The sequence below is a fragment of the Epargyreus clarus genome, unplaced genomic scaffold (assembly GCF_041222505.1).
Source record: "Epargyreus clarus isolate Ecla_fem2 unplaced genomic scaffold, WU_Ecla_fem_2.2 ptg000005l, whole genome shotgun sequence".
NCBI lineage: Eukaryota > Metazoa > Arthropoda > Insecta > Lepidoptera > Hesperiidae > Epargyreus > Epargyreus clarus.
Window position 1 is genome coordinate 1,364,764 of NW_027332213.1, and position 19,089 is coordinate 1,383,852.

The following is a 19,089-nucleotide window of genomic DNA, read 5'->3' on the forward strand; positions in this document are numbered from 1 at the left end:
GGCCTAAAGCGCTGTGTAGATAGCGCATTTACAAACTGTTAACATTTGATTGTATATGTGATTATTTTCGTAGCATGTACGGTGGCGCCTCTAGCGGCGAAAGTTTCCGACAGCCTCCCCATTGTTTCGCAGGATACGCGAATCCACATCTTAAATACATTCAATCGTGATAACTTGGTGAACAGCGTTGCATACACACGCCTATACAAATTTCAACGTGGGGCAAATAAAACAACAAAAGCACTAATAAACGTACATGTTTCACCATGTCCAAGGCACGTAATATCCGTAAAGAAAGAAAAAAAAAACGACCATTTAAAAAAGCTATCTCTTAGTAAAACTACTATTCTAGTGTTATGCAAAAACAATTAGACAATAATACATACAATATTCCTTTTAAACCTCCTGAAGCTATTTGTGTGTTGAATAACAATTTTTATTTTTTATACTCCATAATAATACAGACTGATTTATTGCTATGTGTCACGAACACCTCTCTCTCAATGATACAATGATAAATTATATGTATATCAAGTATATTCCGAGGTTACTAGCCATCAATTATTATTTTTTATTAGCTAAATAAATAGATATAATATGCATTATCTACTAAATCGAAACAAAATATTTTTTCTCTTAGAGTAATTAAAAAACATCGGAATAAATTACACAGGGCCTGTGTAGTTGGAATTTCAACTAGAAGCGCCAAAATTATATTTTCGGGTGCGTTAAAAATTCAGCTCGTCCCCTCCACTAACTACGTCGTGTAAACTTTGCCATTTTCACATTACAATAATAATAATTAATATTATTATAGATTTAACTTTATTCGTTCCGACACTAAATATCAATAATTACACAAAGCTATCTACATGAGCCACACTTGTTATTGGTATTGCCAGTCAAAAATACAACTTTAAATTATTTTGCCCATATCAGTGGTAATGTGATTTGCCGATTTAACAAAACTACTTACAACTGTTTTCCGTCGTGACCACATGAAAAGCAAAAAAAAAATGAATAACAGTGTATGACTTTTCAATAAAAATTGTAATTCAAAATGGCGACGTTTGTATATCTCTCGCTCACACATCAAAGCAAACGAGCGGGATGCATATAGAAATTACGCCATTATGAAATAAAATCTTTATTGAAATCAGTTTTCAGATATTTTTACCCAATACTATCTCACAAGTAACGTGTAGGTTTCTTTTCAAACATAATTGCATTTATATTTTATTCTATACTTATATATTGGTGTTTTCTGCTCAAAAACTTGCAAATGACCACGTGATCATACATCAGCGACATCTAGAAACATTTCTTAGAAAATTGGTGTTCTCTTTGCGATCCGAGACAATTTCAGATATACTGTGTACAAAATGTCAATATTCATAAACATGACGTCATAATTCATAATGGCATGTGATGACGTATTTCCGGGCTGGCAACGACGTGTTGGTACAGAATAGACCGATGTCTGGGAATGATTCGTAATCTTGCGTATAATATTCCTTTCGTTTCTCTTTTCGGCTCCAACATTAACTGGACTTTCTGAAAATAAGAAATAAATGGTATTATAATCACAGTTTTAGGCTTGAATGTGCTTTAAAGAGTGTAATAATTTTATTTAATTGTATATTAGTCCGGTGGGCGGGCGAAGTGTGTCTTGACATTTTAGGATGTAAATCGTAGGTTTCTAGAACGCGAGATTGTAATGTAACGCGACGTCGCAACGTGTCATGACGAGCCGACGTAGCATGTTTGTGTTTCGTCCTTTCTCTGATCACGTCGGCCTGCGAGGAGCGCACGTCGGCGGGCTCGGCGTCCGGCCGGATGACGTCACCTCGGGCGGGTGACGTCACGCCCACGCCCTGCACACTGGCGACGTACCTGCGGCTACTGGCAGCAGTTCTTGCGCACGGAGTCGGCCTGCGAGGAGCGCACGTCGGCGGGCTCGGCGTCCGGCCGGATGACGTCACCTCGGGCGGGTGACGTCACGCCCACGCCCTGCACACTGGCGACGTACCTGCGGCTACTGGCAGCAGTTCTTGCGCACGGAGTCGGCCTGCGAGGAGCGCACGTCGGCGGGCTCGGCGTCCGGCCGGATGACGTCACCTCGGGCGGGTGACGTCACGCCCACGCCCTGCACACTGGCGACGTACCTGCGGCTACTGGCAGCAGTTCTTGCGCACGGAGTCGGCCTGCGAGGAGCGCACGTCGGCGGGCTCGGCGTCCGGCCGGATGACGTCACCTCGGGCGGGTGACGTCACGCCCACGCCCTGCACACTGGCGACGTACCTGCGGCTACTGGCAGCAGTTCTTGCGCACGGAGTCGGCCTGCGAGGAGCGCACGTCGGCGGGCTCGGCGTCCGGCCGGATGACGTCACCTCGGGCGGGTGACGTCACGCCCACGCCCTGCACACTGGCGACGTACCTGCGGCTACTGGCAGCAGTTCTTGCGCACGGAGTCGGCCTGCGAGGAGCGCACGTCGGCGGGCTCGGCGTCCGGCCGGATGACGTCACCTCGGGCGGGTGACGTCACGCCCACGCCCTGCACACTGGCGACGTACCTGCGGCTACTGGCAGCAGTTCTTGCGCACGGAGTCGGCCTGCGAGGAGCGCACGTCGGCGGGCTCGGCGTCCGGCCGGATGACGTCACCCTCGGGCGGGTCGCGCATCTGCTTCTGAGACACGATCCTGTAGATCTCTGCAAGGGAACAATACAATACGACATTAGTTATAGTATGCATAGATAAGTATAGATATCTCGCCGCCTTGCAATTGAAGGAAGCCATTAAATGGCTTAAACGGCTGACAAATGTGTCACCAATTTAATGTCTGTTATGGTGTAATTTACGCGGAACAATGCCGACATGTGCAGTTAAGTTCTGAAAAAACACGAAATCGAAGAAAAAGTGCGGAGAAATAAAAAATCATTTCATTCGTAAATAATCTAAAAACTACATTTTTTTATATTTTTCAAACACGTAAACAGATGACAGTGACAATTTCAATTGTCAAAACTAATTACATTTTCTTGTTAGGAGTGAGGAATCTTTTCTAATCTATGATAGTATGGCGGATGGCGAATATTAGCAGCTCGTGGAGAGATGGCGCTGCGTGTACTCTGAATTACGCTATCGAAAGTTTGGAAATGTCGAACTGGGACTATCAGAGTATGGACACTCCACAGGCCCTCGTGCGATAATGCTTTTGTAGCTAACAATCAGCTACAAACGTGTATGATATGTATCTTAAGACGAGATCTATGCACAACATACTTCTCCCCACCCACATCGAATGTATTGGTTTGAACTTTATAAAATAAATTACCGCAACGCCATATATTATATAAAATGTATGTTTTTTAACTTTATGTATGTCATACACGAGTGGAACATATTTCCTATTTTTTTATTACTATTTCTTACTTATAGAAGTACTGTAGCAATTAACAGAAGAAAGTACAGAACGGGAATACGATTTATATTATGTTACTGTCGGACACGTTTTTTGATATAACGCGTTTTGTTTCGTAAGGACTACTTTTACTTAATACTTAATTTTGACTAGTATTAGTCAATTCTAGTTTTAACATAGTCATTTAGTAAAAACTACTTGTAACTAGGAAAAACGCGTTCTAAATAAAATCGGGTTTTAACTGTAACATATATTTTCTAGTAAATGCATTCCAATCCAAATCACTCCCATAGTTACAAATCAATTCATATCACCGAAACTATCTTAAGGCGCTGTGTATTACCGTGTAGATAACGTTATCACCGTTATCGATCGTTATCACATATCAAATATCAGTATAATGCACAGAATTGATTAATATTTTTTCCCACAGATAGGTAATTAATTTATGTACTGTAAAAAATGTTAATGTACAATTTTAATACAATCGCGAAAGTTCATTGGCTTATTTTTAAGATAAATAAAAAAGAATGATATATGAATGGCTGATTTTAGTGAAACTTTAACTAGTTCATAATAATTTGCTATAAGACATTTTCCATCCCGAAGATATTTATGGTTGATTACCACTAGACTACTTTCGTTACATTATCAATGAATGACTAAGTACAAAGTAATTATTTTTTAGTAACTTACCAGTAAGAATATTCTGGAATGCCGGTTCCACGTTGGTGGAGTCTAGGGCGGAGGTCTCGATGAAACTGAGTCCGTTTCGCTCCGCGAACGCCTTCGCTTCTTCCGTTGGAATAGATCTGGAAGTATGATGAAAACGAAATTTCTTTAAGAATGTTTCTTATTCGTAAACCTTAAAAGACGAACACATTATTATTAATTTGATGTTATAATGATAATTTAGTAAATCTCGTATTTTAATGGGCAGCAGTGATCAATTACCAGATATTTCTCAAGTTCTAGTCTTCAGTGAGTCTAGATTTGTTTTTATTCTCGATAATAAATCACACACACACACACTTCACCATCAGCACTTCAAAAACATTAACTCCACTGACCTGAGGTGCCTGAGATCGCTCTTGTTCCCCACTAGCATGATGAGGATGTTCTGGTCGGCGTGGTCGCGCAGCTCGCGCAGCCACCGCTCCACGTTCTCGTAGGAGAGGTGCTTCGCGATGTCGTACACGAGCAGCGCGCCCACGGCGCCGCGGTAGTACGCGGACGTGATCGCCCGGTAGCGCTCCTGGCCCGCCGTGTCCCATATCTGAGCTTTTATGGTTTTGCCGTCCACCTGATGAAGAGAAAATTGTACACATTATATACTTGTGTTATCGTTTATAGATGGATGAATTCTTGAGGACACATAGAGAGATAGAAGACCCGCATGAAAAAAGTACAGTCTAAAAATCCGACGCGCAATTTTTGTGAAATCTTATCTGTCTGAATTCTAGGCAGAAAATAAATTTCTATTCCGGTCTGTAATTCTTTAAGTGTAAATAAATATTATTAATGTTTTCCCTTATTTATTGACTTCTGGCATTTTAGAAATTAGGCACATGTTAGAAGACATCTTCTTTAAAAATAATACCAAATGAAGTTCATTCAAATGTACGACATTTTTATCAGAATCATCTATTTATATTATAACTTAGGTCATAGGTCAGGGTAGGGTAGTAAAGTTTCATATTAGGCGTTTCCGTCCTTCAGAGGGCACGCAAGCTGTCAATCGTATTGTTATCAACGTCATTACATTGAAGACGTTTCCCTTTACCGTGGAGGCCTTCACCACGACTCGTAATTTCGACAATTGTGCCGACCACTAAACTGATATGACCTTCTACAGTGAGACCTGACTTCGCATTGGCTATTTTTGGCAACGTGCACCGAGATAAATATTTCGAGCTAAGCAAAACAGAATCGCAAAACTTTGAACAATTCTGTTGATAATACGTATGGTTCCTTGAATAGATTCTGGCGACGAAGTAGACGGGCTTCTACCAACGACGCGTGATTATCTAATATCATGTTCGATTTTGACGGAGTTGTGCTGTCTTTAAAGATGTCAATAGCGCATCAGGATCCTCAAAAAGAAATTCAGAATGAACTAATGTCTCAAGGAACTTAAAAATGAATTTGAAAGATATACTATATGGCTTAATGTATTTCATTTATGAATAATAATCATAACCTATTAAGCAAGCAAGAAACAATACAATAGGCGTTCTTATCGTTAAACACCGATTACTTCCAGACCTTATGGTGCGGAGTTAAAGTTGGAATGAATAGAAAAATAGGAAAAAATAATAAAAATAAATTAAGATCGAATGAATGTTAGATTTTTAAGCAACCTTTAATTTGAGTACAGCTTATGGTGACAGCGATGAAGTCATAATGACGTAAAGGAAAGTAGATAGTTAAATGCTGCTCAGATAACGGTAGACAGACGGACACGTAACGCCAGGTCATGTGAATAATTAGGAGGTCAAGAGCACTTCCGCTCAATCGCAACACGTTTAGGATGCGCGCAATCAACTTTCATACGTATCACAATGGTGACAACGGCCATATGAGCCTTTGGTGCTTTGAAAGTCATGAAGATTGGATGTACGTTATGAAATATAAACGATATTGATGTAAGTAGATAGAGTTAGACTTACGTTGAAAACCTTATATCCACCTAATTAATAGCAGTGTCAAAGGTCGCCATGTTTCCGGGTTAAGGGTGTAAAAAGGGAGACATACTTTTTCAAGGCTTGGTTAGTACTCAGGGATATCATGGTCACCCTCAGGTATGTATCTAATCATATCTGGGGTTAATTCTAGATGTCCATAGGCGACAATAGCCACGTATCATAAGGCGGACCACATGGTCGTTTGCTACTCCTAAATATGTAATAAAAAATTGCTGTCCGTGGGGTCAATAAGGCGAGTAAAAAGAACGCCGCCTGATGTTCTATCTGTAGCACGTACCGGCCTTCATCATCATCATCATCACTGACAGCATATGACCCCTCGGGCTTTGGACATCACTATTATGGTAATAGTGACGTGGACAATAGACTTCATGCTGATTGACATAAATAATCCCGATCTACAAAGTTAGACAATTCTAACGCGGTCGGAAATTATAATGTAGGCAAAGTGTACAGTATCCACAAAAACATCAGAAAATGCTGCTCAATCGCTTTAAAGAGACATTACAAATTTAATAATATGAAGGAGCACGTTCAAAATAATTAAATCCAGTGAAGTAAAACGTATATCACGACATGACATAACAGCAAATCGCTTAATAAACTGCATGATTGCACCGGCTCCGAGCCGCCGCCTCGCTACGAACACACTTTATTGCTTATAACGTCATGTCATCACACATAAATTGCAAAGGAAATACGCATGCTGTTAAATTTTCCCACTGGCATCCAACTAGTTTGGATCGATATGTACTCGGCAAACTTACTTCTGGTTTGCAGACTTTACTTAGTTCTCGGCGGTAGAAACAAATGTTAAAGAAACCAGTCTGACATTTGCCCTATTTTCGGAAAATTATGATTAGAAGGCGTTTAAAATTAGGCGAAATGGTACCCGTTTGAATCAAGCCAGTGGGCCTAATCTCGGTTGGTTATGGAACGCTACTATAGGTAAGTTGTACCTGAAGAAGCGCAATATTCTAACAACTTTAAAAGCTTTCACTTATACATTCTTTATGTAAGTCATGGAAATTATAATGTTTATTTGATGAGAATAAAGCTCTTTATTCGTTTCTGACCTAGAAATGCATAGACTGTGGACTATTTTGAATTTGAAAGACTACAGGAACAGCTTGTTCTAGGCCGCCTTCCTAATTGCATAAAATCTTATGCGTCTCCTAATGGACTAATGAAGGTAATTAAAGGAATTTAAGACTATAACCATTTTCAGGATGCTAGTAGATATGTATAATAAATTTGAGTCATTACAGATACAGATTGTTATGAGCACGGTGAGATTTTTTGCCATTGACAAAACACGACAAAAATTTTGTAGAGTGCCGCATACATTATTGTGCTCCAGCTAAGGAAAATGCCAATGGGCTGGGGAAACAATTAACAAAGTGATTTTACCTCACATTCGGAAGAACAAATCTTGGAAAACTGTACCTATATTTCCGTGTAATATTTTGTATCCGCATTTTACAACAATGTTATGTTTTATGTTACGTCTTATGTAGCTTCAAAGAAGTTTACGCACTAAGAAGAAAAGTTAGAATACATGGGGGGGGGGGGGGGATTTTATTTTATAGAAATTGATGTAGTGTTGGTGGAGTAAGCATATATTATTGAAAAGTGGGAGAGAACATTGAAACATTTAAGCCCTCTTCGTTCTAATTATTTGACGCTAGATTATTTTTAGGTTTCTTTCGCGGGCAGAAGGCCACACCCTCAACGTGTAACGAAAGAAATATACATTGTGTGGCTGTGTTATTCGTCATGTTACATGTCCTGTCCAATGACCCCTCTGTTATCGGTTTTTAGGGCAAGTTTTTTAGCTTTACAGGAATGAATGATGAATGTCGCGAGTAGGGGAGTGTTTGTAGCTGGTAAAAGAATATTCGGTATCGCACTATCAATAACAATATCGGTAACAGTATAAAGAGCATTGTATGACTGCTAGGGCAATATTCTCGGAAGCGCGACGAACAGTAGAAAGAGCATATTGTGTTTATAGTGGTTATAGTAAAAAGTGTTATGCCACCTTTTCTAATTAGTATTTTATGACTGTTGGTGCACTTTCACAAGCCGTATACAAGGTAACATAGCCCCTACCTTTGACAATGACTTTTGGCATTTACATGAGACATTCACTTTCTGGGCTCATCCCACCAATCGTTACAACGTATGACGTGGATCTGTCTCCGTATGCGTATGTGTCATCGTACTATCTTAGATCTATATAAAATTGAAGTGTTTGGTCTGAGATTTCGCAATAATGGTTTTATTTTTAAAGTTATCACATGGCTATCTAACTGTAATCCGGGTCTCACTCCACAAGTAGGGAAGTGGGCACTGGACACGTGAACAGTCCACCACGCTGCTCCATTCGGAATTGAACAGAATGAACAGGCAGTACGAGTAAAACACATAAAATTCGACTAAAACACAGTCCACCGCGCTGGCTAAGTGCGAATTTGTAGACTTCACATACCTTTGAGAACTTTCTTTAAATGTTGTACTCTCAGATATGCAGGTTTCACAATGTTTTCCTTCGCTATTGAAGCATGTGATAATAACAATATCCACATAATTTTGAAAACTCAGAAGTACATGCCTGGTATTTGAACCACGGACCCGTCGATCGATAGGTCAAATTTCAACGTTTAGGCTACTACTACTTTGCATAGTCAAATCCGAATAGGTAGGATCATATTGACGTCGCGAACTCCCGAGTGTCAGTGTTTTCATTTATACGTGTAACTGCAATGTGGGTAGAACAGTAGGGCACAGCTAGTGTTAGTGACGAGGCTAGGCGACCGGACGCGAGCCGGAAACCGGAATGACCGCGACGCATTCTCAAAGGTACTTAAATTTTATTAAATTCAAACTGTGATCTGGATTGTAACGCTTATGACCAACTGCTAAGCTACGGAATGGCGTTGTCGCGTACCCGGAATAGGATGGGTGGATTATCGTCAACATGAAAGCAAATTGAAACAAAGGAATGTTCAACTAATTCCCGGGGAACGACGGATGTGTTGGGACATATTCATTTGTGTAAATAGTTTAGAAACATTGTTTTAATTTTCACCAAATCCGGCTTCGTAACACCAGTCATGTTTCGATAATCTTTATAGTTTCGGGTTTCGTCATCGATTCACACTTGATAAATACATTCTGTATAGGGTTAAACATTTCATAATGATACGGTGGGTGTGAGATACATTTTTTAACTACAAATCAGGCATGTTATTAATGTTAATATTAAACAAAGAAATAAATAAATAAATGAACAAAATCAAAGGTGGTACATGAAGCCCCTTCGTGTTTTTTTTGTTAGTTGTCGCTTATTTTTATTAGATGTCACTTATTGGATTCCTTTGTGAGATAAACTCAACACATGCTTTTATACACACATGAATGGTTTAAAAGTGTAATTCAGTGAGATACACCGACAATAAATTAATTTAAGACTGCTTACAATCTCGACTTGACCTATATAATGAAGGCACTCAGGATATTTGTAATAATATGCACTTTCCTGTAGTATTACATAACGGGAAGAAACATAAATATGTATTTATATATACTTATCGTGAAATAATTAATATTGGCGGTATTGTTTATAAAGCTGTTTAATATATAAACTCATTTCAATTAACTGTATTTATGAAAGTGATCTTATTGTCGAAATCTATTGTAATGAGGAGTAGTAGAGCCTTTAGAGGTTCGTTTTAGGAGGCCACCACCGCCCACCTATTATTGTCCTAAAATAGCAGTTATCAATGGGCAGTTCTTTTGATACTTCATTTTTTTATAAGATTGAAGAAGTAAAGTTTGTTGCAATACATGATCGTAAGAGATCACTGCCGCTTATGGATCTGTGACCAACTCCAACTATAAAAGAAGTTCTATCTGAAGCCGATGACAGATGCGGTGCCACTCCTGAAGAGCAAGATGGTCGCCTTATGTGAGACAGGCAGCATCCACAGCCTCCTACCGAAAAGCACAACTGTTTAACGCTAGAAACAGCTATGACGGCGGTACCTTCACAGTCTAACCACACCAGTTCCACCACCATTCGAACTACTTCAATCTCATAAATCTTCTAAGAGTATTATTTTTAGACAAAGCCCCGTTAATATATTACGGCTCTGAACCTAATGAACTGGGCATGTTATCGTACATTGACTTAGTTCGAACGATTTGGATCCGGGCCAACGCAATGTAACTTTGTAGGGCCATGACCTCCCGTAATGTGATAAAACTTGCACAGATTTCTTCGCAAACTGTGTCTCATAAAGTTTTTATGGGCGTGTGACCTATCCAGACATAATGGTCAGTTTACATGGGGTCGGTTTGTCACGCGGGTCAGTTGCTAGCTCGTCAGTATTATCGCGAAATGAACGCTACAAGTTTGACTTCATTATAATATCGGTTAACGCCTCCTTTTTGTATGATAAAAGTGGCAAGGGGGCGTGTAGTTCGCCTGACGTTAAACGATCACTGCAGGCTATGGACATTTGTTGAGAAATTTAACTTAACTAAAGTTGGTCAGTCATAAAAACCGAATTGGAACGTCCTTTAACAGAATCTACTCTGTACGACCGTCAATGGAGATTCGAATACGTACAAAAGGAAAATGCTATAACTACACGATGAAACAACTGTAAAATTAACTTTTTCAGGCAGGCTTACAATACTTTACAGTGTAGGGTTTAGCTGCCAAATGACTAACATCGTTCATAATGCGTTCGTACGGATTTCATGCGTACTGGTTAAAATATAGAATACAGACAGCTTTATATTACTGATGAAGAAGAAAAGTTATTTATTACGACAAAACTTAAATAAACATCCATAAAAATAGTGTGGATGTAAACCGGGCTTAATGGTCATTTTCACACACGTTGTTAGAGATGATACTTCTATTCACAGCCAATCAAGCACTTGTTGTCAAAATGCATATCTCCTGTTCTAAAATAACGTTCACATAGAATTGAGCCTGTAACTGGAAGTTGCTGAGGTCTTATTTGCTTTTAAGCAAATATGAAAGAATCTGTCTATACTGGAAGACTTTTTTTAAAAAAACGACGAAAAATGTACCCGCTAAGTGGCGGTTGTACACACGCGACACATAGGACATTTTTGGGAAAGTAGGGGGTACCCCCCCTACTTTCCCAAAAAAGTAGGGGGTACCCCCCCTACTTTCCCAAAAATGTGAAAAAATTCTTGCCTTATTTTCATTTGTTTTTATAAAGATTCAGAAAATAAATAGTTGTTAATACAAATTTTGATACTTTTATTTTCGCGCTTAACGGGTTGGGATTTTGTGAGAAAATCATTGGCTTTTAGAGAATGTCTTATAATAATTTTATCTTTGTTTCTGGCTTATGGATTTGAGAATATATAATTACAAAAACCCATTTTGGACACCAATCTCTGGCACACTAGTAAATATGCCTCTTCGTAATGAAACTGGCAGTAAGTACTCTTCAGAATACAAATATATTTTTTATTTACACTCTGTCAGCCCATCACCCTTGTTAATTGCATATATTTACTTATTATTATAACACCTGAATCGTTATCTAATTATGACCTTAATTTATCTGATAAATGATTGCATTATTATCATCTGTGACTTACATGATACTTATGTGTGGTATACATTTTGAAAAGTATGGACTGTTTTTTTAGATTTGTGTAAATAGAATCAAGATTAAATGGGGCTCCAATTTATTAAATATGTATACTTTTATTTACGAAAGTGGTACACTATGGATATCTAGACTTAGCTGCACTAAAAGTGCAGTTATGAGAAAAAATAAAATAATTCACATACTTTATTATAGGGATTGAAGTCATAAAGAGATGGATACAAATTAAAATAGTCAGATGTCATAGAAAAAGGAATGAAGTGGAAGAAACCTTATGTGTTTCTTCCACTTCATTCCTTTTTCTGATGAAAGAAAACTGAAAGAATTAAAAAAGGGGAGGTTTTTTGAAAAAGTGTCCATACATAAGTAACTAAAGAAAATGTGTATGCTCTTCAGTGAGTGCTCTACGTGAGTTTCAATAACAAGGACTAACAAATAAGTAACACATTCCATAGTTGTAACTAAAAACAGAAATAAGATATTTAAAATATCAGGAAGTATAGCAATAATGACTAACTGATTGAATCTGGTCAATAATGAGTCATGATTAAAAAATAAACATGTACACATAACAGACAAAGAAAATGTATGAATACATTTATTTTAAACTGTATCGTTTAAAATAAAATGATATATTGGTCAAATCAAATCATTTCACCCATAACACTTAAGTTCTACGCAAATATTTTGTGAAAGGGATTATAAAAGACACATTAGAAGAGTATTTGTATTGCAACCATGTGTTCTTTATGTATTCTTTAACAGTTCAAAACATATTAAATACACAAATATATACAATGTGTACTTAAAAAAAGTGCCTTTTAAGAAAAAGTGATAATAGTAGTATTCTATGAATCCATATTTTGTGAAGGCCTTAATTGTTATTTTATTATAGATGAAAACCTACAACACCAATTATATTTTACATCTTTTTGTCTACATCAAAACATTTACCCTGTATAACCATCCTATTTATATATAAAACATATTAGTGAACATAAAATTATTTAAATAAATATAATAATACTTCTGTTAATTAAAAATGTGTTTACCTCTATACTTCTAGTTGCAAACTCCACACCTATTGTTGATTTTGACTCTAAGTTGAATTCATTTCTAGTGAAACGTGAGAGAAGACTGCTTTTGCCCACTCCCGAATCTCCTATCAGGACAACTGGAAAAAAAAGGAATACAATTTCATAAACTACCATACTATATCTATATTTTTAAATGGATATAGAAATATAAATAAGCTTTATTTTACACAAAGGAGCAAGTAATAATAACAATAAAAGTCAGTACATTGACACAGAAATAAGGCAACCTTATCATAGTAAAAACTGCCAGACAAATTGACTAGAGGAAAAAACCAAAATAAACTTATCAAATAAAATGTAAATGTATGTATCAAATAGTAAAATGTATTCAACATTTCTAATTTGGAATATATCATTATCATGTATCTAATAAGAATTTAGTTCACACAAACAGGTATCAAACTATAATTATTAGTTCATTGAAACAATTACTTGACAATAAAATTGATCAACTTCATTCCGATTCAGCCTTGGTGGCATATTATAATATCTTACTTTACAATGAATGAACAAATAAGTTTTCATATATCCACTGTTATTATTTGTATTTGTATGACTAAGAATATTATGTAGCTAAAAATAACTATAGTAAACAAACTCCTACACTTAAAGCGTAAATAGCTAAAATCAAATGTAATTAAAAAATTAAACAGAACGGAATTTATTTCCAAAAAATATTCCAAATCTGTAGCACTCTAATGATTAGATCATTGATGGGTAGAAAGGTGAGTCATAAAGAACACAAACTTATGAGAAATCGATTGATCCCAACACAATCAGCTGATGAATAATAAAGATCACTTTATCCAGATACAATCGTAGCACAACCAATTCCAACTAATAGAATCCTCTTATGTTCTCATCTATGTTACAATTTCATACATTTTAGCCAAATTACGCTACAAAGAACACTTTTTCTACGTCATTCTGCTCCGAACAATGGTTTCTTACATCGAAATTTAATAACTTTAGATACTACATTTCTTCACTTTATTCATACACCCTATCCAAGAACTAAACTATATAAACACTTTACCTTTGAACAAATAATCGTATTCGTCCTCTCTTGTGCCCATTTTGATTACAATAAGTTTTCGTTCGACGTCAAAATCGGTCAGCTAATAACGTCAAGATAAGTTTACGTAAACAAAAATAGTTGTACACAAAAATATCACAGGCTCATTAAACACTGCACTTCTTCCCAAATATCACTTTTGATAACGGATTCATTAAATATAAACGGGTTGAATTAAATAAAATCCTAAATTGTCATCGGGACAAAATGGCGGATTGTTTTACGCCCCTATCCATTGGTGCGTTCTGAAACGTCATCAGCTGTGCTGTGTGCAAACAGTGCCAACAAGAAACGTTTGTGATCTATTTTGGGTATTAAAAAAAATCTTTTACGTCATAATCAAAATTATTTTTATTTTCCGTCAATAAATACAGATGAAATCATTACGATACCACGTTATTCGTATGCGGAAAATTACAATGACGAAGATTATTTAATTCTTTAATAATAGGTTTTCATGTTTTTGAACGTTATTAAATACATCAAAAATGTAATAAAATTTGACATATATTGTAATGTTGCCATTACTTTAATATTTTATATTTTTGTAATATGATTTTACCATGATATAACGAGATTAAAGCTTGAAACTAGGAACAAAGGAACTAGGAACTTGTGGCACGATCAGTGTAGATGGGTCCGGTAAGATATAAAGCAAACGAGACCCTTTTTTATATAAGCATACCATAAAATATCTAATAGAGAAATACTATGCATCAAGTAAAATACCTAAACAATATTGCCATTTATAAAAAGCACGATACGATACGTTATTCAAAGATTCCTTCATAAGCTTCGTTAAGAGTATAGGTGTTCTGTGTTTATAAGACAATAAGAATAAGAATCTTGCGTCCATGAAATAACTTTTTACGATACTGTCACTAACCTCTTACATACCATTACTGTTGCTGCTAGAAAATGGTATAATAAAACAATAAAATAAAACGACAAATACAATTTATACTTTATTATAAACATAAATCTACACTACTATTGCCGCTATACTAGGCTTTAGCGGCAACTGCTACTTCTGCCTCATCATCACTTTCCTCTTGGACTTCCTTCGGCATTTCACGTTCGACGTGCAGGAAAGGATCAATTTTGAGTTTTTCCGTTGAAGGAGGGCAGACAATTAGGCATCTGAAAAAAATACTTATCTTACTTTTCATACACAATAATTTATTTTGGCATTGCTCAGGTTCTAGCGAAACTATTATATTATATTATTACTATAAACTTTTGTTTTCTTTGCATGTGGCGGTTTTCGGAAACAGCGAAGTTCTATATTGTCTATGGTCTATGGTCATTTCTACACTTAAGAGATTTGATTTTTTATATCAATTTACATAAAAAAATTAGGTACATCCTTAAAAACTGAACTTAATACTATTTGTCGATAAAATGAATAACTTTTAACATTATCATATGAGGTTCGTAATAATATTCACAAATATAATCGTTAAAATTTCCCACTTCTAGTGTAGTTTTGCAAGCCTTATCGCCAGGGGCGCCATGCTTTATGTTAAATTCGAACTTCATTCATTAACTTTTTAAAAGGCGGTATTTTAATTTTTGTATTGTTATTTTTCTGCATGTAATCCAAATATAACTTGACATTAACTCTACAACCCACATAGCACTTTTGATAAGATCAAAAATTGATATCAAGAGTTTCAATTATTTAAAGTTAATTTAAATATTACCTAGTAATAAATAATCCTTCCCTCTTCGGTCTCGCCTCCTGCACATCCTTCAGCAATGCGTCAATGTTCTCCGCTACTAGTTTTGCCTCCATATTACACTGTAAATGACACTCAGTAAAATGTAAGAAAGAATTTATTTTGAGAGGTTGACCAATGAATATTTTTATTATTAATGCATAAGTAAGAAAACTATGTTCTGGTATATGTACCATTATCTCCATAGTACAACACCTTAGTAGATTGATGCTGATATAACATGGTATGAGGGTTATACTACACTAGTGTGAAAGATAAATGATGAGGAGTTTTACCACCTCCGAGCATAGATAAGTATAGATTTCTCACAAATTAATTGTCAGCCGTTAAAGCCATTAAATGGCTTAAACGGCTGACAATTAATTTAATGGCTGTCAAGGTGTAATTTACACGGAACAATGCAGACATGTGCAGTTAAGTGGTGCAAAAACACGAAATCGAAGACAAAGTGCGGAGAAATATCGTTTCATTCGTAAATGCTCTAAAAACTATATTTTTTAAATATTTTTCAAACACGAAAATAGATGACAGTGACAATTTAAATTGTCAAAACTGGTTACATTTTCATGTTAGGAGTGAGTAATCATTACTAATCTAGGCATCTGGAAAACTGGACATTCTGAAAGTATCCTTACCCTGCCAATAGGAACTACAGTAAACCCAAAGTTCTGCTGTTGATCATCCTTCAACACCCTGTACTGGATGCCCCCGGAGAACTTCTTCACCATCTCGCCGATGTTAGGGTCGAGGGTGCCGGAGCGGAAGTTGGGGAACCTCCGCTTCATCAGCCCACGGATGGGGACCAGCTCCGTTAGGATGTTAGGATGCGCTATCACGTAGTCGTAGTCACCTAGTTTCAATTCACCTTCCTTTTGACAAAGTTTATATTCTTAATGATGCATTGTAATTTTTAAAATATTTTCAATCAATATTGACACATTGAGAATTTTGTACAAGCTTTCTCCCATAATTGTGGAGTAATTGAAGTATGATGTCTATGATGGCCCAATACAGATTTGTGTGGTAAAATTTGAGTTTATGGCAAATCCATGTTAGATATTTTCAAATCACAATAAGCCACAGAAAGGTTTGACTGAATGACGTATGACAATAGCAAATACAATATTATAAATTTATAATAGTCAACTAAGTTCTTACTGTACCTGTCCATGCTTAAATTTGTAGACCACTGTAGAGTTACGCAATACACAAAAGATGAAGAGGATTCATACTTCAATAGTATACCTGAATTTTCTTGATTAAGTCCGCGCTGCCAGCAGTCGTGGCACCTGCATCAAGTGCTTGCTTGACCAGCTCTGGACCTTTGGCGAAGGCGAGGATAGAGCGCTCCTCATCCCGCGGGAAGGGATTCGGGAGCAGGGCTAACCGTTGAAAGCTGTCTAGGAAGCGAGTCTGTGGAATTAATTTTGTATGAAAGAGTTAATAATTGACATACAGAATATTCAGCAACAAAAATAAATACAGCAACTCATAGACAACAAGTGTTTAAACTTTGGCGAGATCCTTAAACAATCATAAAGTAGATAGAACTGAAGCTTTTCCAAGTCATAAACAAGTAGTTCCAGAACAACCAATTTCAAACGGGAACCTTTCATTACTATAGCTTTAAGTTAATTTATTTGTATTAAGATATTATTTATATTATTAATGTATTAATCAATACAAAAAAAAAATGCAGTAATTTGTAGTTGTATATTTTTACAATAAACGTTGGTATTTCTTTTAAACAAATGCATTATACAATACAAAATTTAAAATATTTTTTAATGTTATAAGAGAACATTTTTATATTCAGGGCCTGATTAACCCGTAGGCTAATTAGGCTGCAGCCTAGGGCGCGAGGAACTAATATATTACTTTTGAGGTTTATCGTAATGGTGGGGGCGCGTCTTCATAATTATCATCCTAGGGCGGTAAGAACTCTTGATCCGTTGCTGTTTATATTAGTTCATTAGGTGTCTGACTTTGGCTAGCATTGCATAACTACATTTGAGGCATTTTAACCATTCTAATTCTAAGAATATACTTATGTTAATAACCCATTGAAAACAAAAGAAATATCGTACTTTTTTAACAGCCTGCATGTTTAACTCAACCCGTGCATAGATCAAAGCATCGGGCATGTTGTACATTGTAGGATGGTGGGTTTCTTGGTGAGCTTTGACTGCATCCTCGGCAGAGTACACCACCCAGCGGTAGTATTTCATAGGGAACACGTCGTCCTGGGACATCCTCTTAAACGAGTCATCTGCGTGCTTGTTTTCATTGATTTTTGATAACCTGAAGATATAGTTGTTTGAAGTAAGTAAGGTAAGATTATACAGACATTTGTTTTAAATATACTTAGCAGATATATTTACTTATATCAATATGACTAATCTTAGCATAAATATCTAAAAATACAGTTATTTTATTTGCACTGGTTTTGGTAGTAATATTAATGCATACACATTAATATTTTACCAAAGGAAATGTAAAAATTTATTACCGAGCATGTTTTTTTAAATCATTTATTATTATTGATCAGATAAAATAGAATTATTATACTACTTACCGATCCCTTCCCCTTTGGTTGTGTGGTATAAAACCGACTTTAGTAACCTCAACTTTGACTTTCTTTGCGCGAGCCTTCGCTCTGGTGCCCTTACGAGCCGCATAATACATTGTGGCAGTGTGTATTGATCTCTGAAATTGTATATGAATAATAAGTAATATAATAATGCAAAATTATTGAAGTAGTGTGTAGAATTGAATTATGCTCGTACTTACATAGTTAAAACTATTCGGTTGATAAAGTGATAATGTATTACTGAGCAGGGAACCTGAAAAGTGGATTATTTTGGATATTTATGCTTGAAATAGGCACATAATAAAAATAAATACCGATGTATAAAAATTAAAGGGTTATGTATTTAGAACTAAAAATAATTAGATCATTATGTATAAACGTACGACATAACGTCCCAGCCATTTTTGTTTAATTATTGTTTTTTCTTAATTGTTTTTATTTGAAGATCAAGTACTATTTCCAGTTTTGAGGTTATTTTTACATAGACAATATTTTTTATCTTAAAATTTGATGTTTCGACAAGTTGCGTAAAGTTCAGAAACTGACCAACTAAAATTAAAGTATCATCACACTGTTAAATTAGTATTATTAGGCTGTAAATTTAGATTAAATAAAAAAAATAAAAGAAAAATATATTTAAAAACCTTCAATACATAGTACTATTTGAGTTCTTTTTTCATAAAGTTTGTGTATTTGGCGATCTTTTAATTTTTAATCGTTCGTTTTTTGTACGTAGTGTGATTCTGGCTTAACGTGTATGAATAGGGAATATGCACATTTTTATTTTATTATTTTAAACC

General features: G+C 36.2%; 2 protein-coding genes across 2 annotated transcripts; both read right to left on the reverse strand.

Moving 5' to 3' along the window:
• Positions 1 to 240: 240 nt before the first annotated feature.
• Positions 241 to 14,229, reverse strand: Rab11 (RAS oncogene family member Rab11). The gene is made up of 6 exons (XM_073093781.1): positions 13,922 to 14,229; positions 12,841 to 12,962; positions 4,494 to 4,726; positions 4,120 to 4,235; positions 1,894 to 2,710; positions 241 to 1,554 (listed from the first exon to the last, which is right to left on the reverse strand). Exons 1-5 carry the CDS (start codon positions 13,959 to 13,961, stop codon positions 2,580 to 2,582), a joined length of 642 nt encoding a protein of 213 aa, XP_072949882.1. The 5' UTR covers positions 13,962 to 14,229; the 3' UTR covers positions 241 to 1,554; positions 1,894 to 2,579.
• Positions 14,230 to 14,912: 683 nt separating this feature from the next.
• mRpL1 (mitochondrial ribosomal protein L1) lies at positions 14,913 to 18,812 on the reverse strand. Its single transcript, XM_073093782.1, has 8 exons — positions 18,673 to 18,812; positions 18,490 to 18,542; positions 18,275 to 18,405; positions 17,787 to 18,000; positions 16,945 to 17,112; positions 16,335 to 16,568; positions 15,664 to 15,761; positions 14,913 to 15,100 (listed from the first exon to the last, which is right to left on the reverse strand). Exons 1-8 carry the CDS (start codon positions 18,689 to 18,691, stop codon positions 14,965 to 14,967), a joined length of 1,053 nt encoding a protein of 350 aa, XP_072949883.1. The 5' UTR covers positions 18,692 to 18,812; the 3' UTR covers positions 14,913 to 14,964.
• Between the last annotated feature and the right edge of the window lie 277 nt (positions 18,813 to 19,089).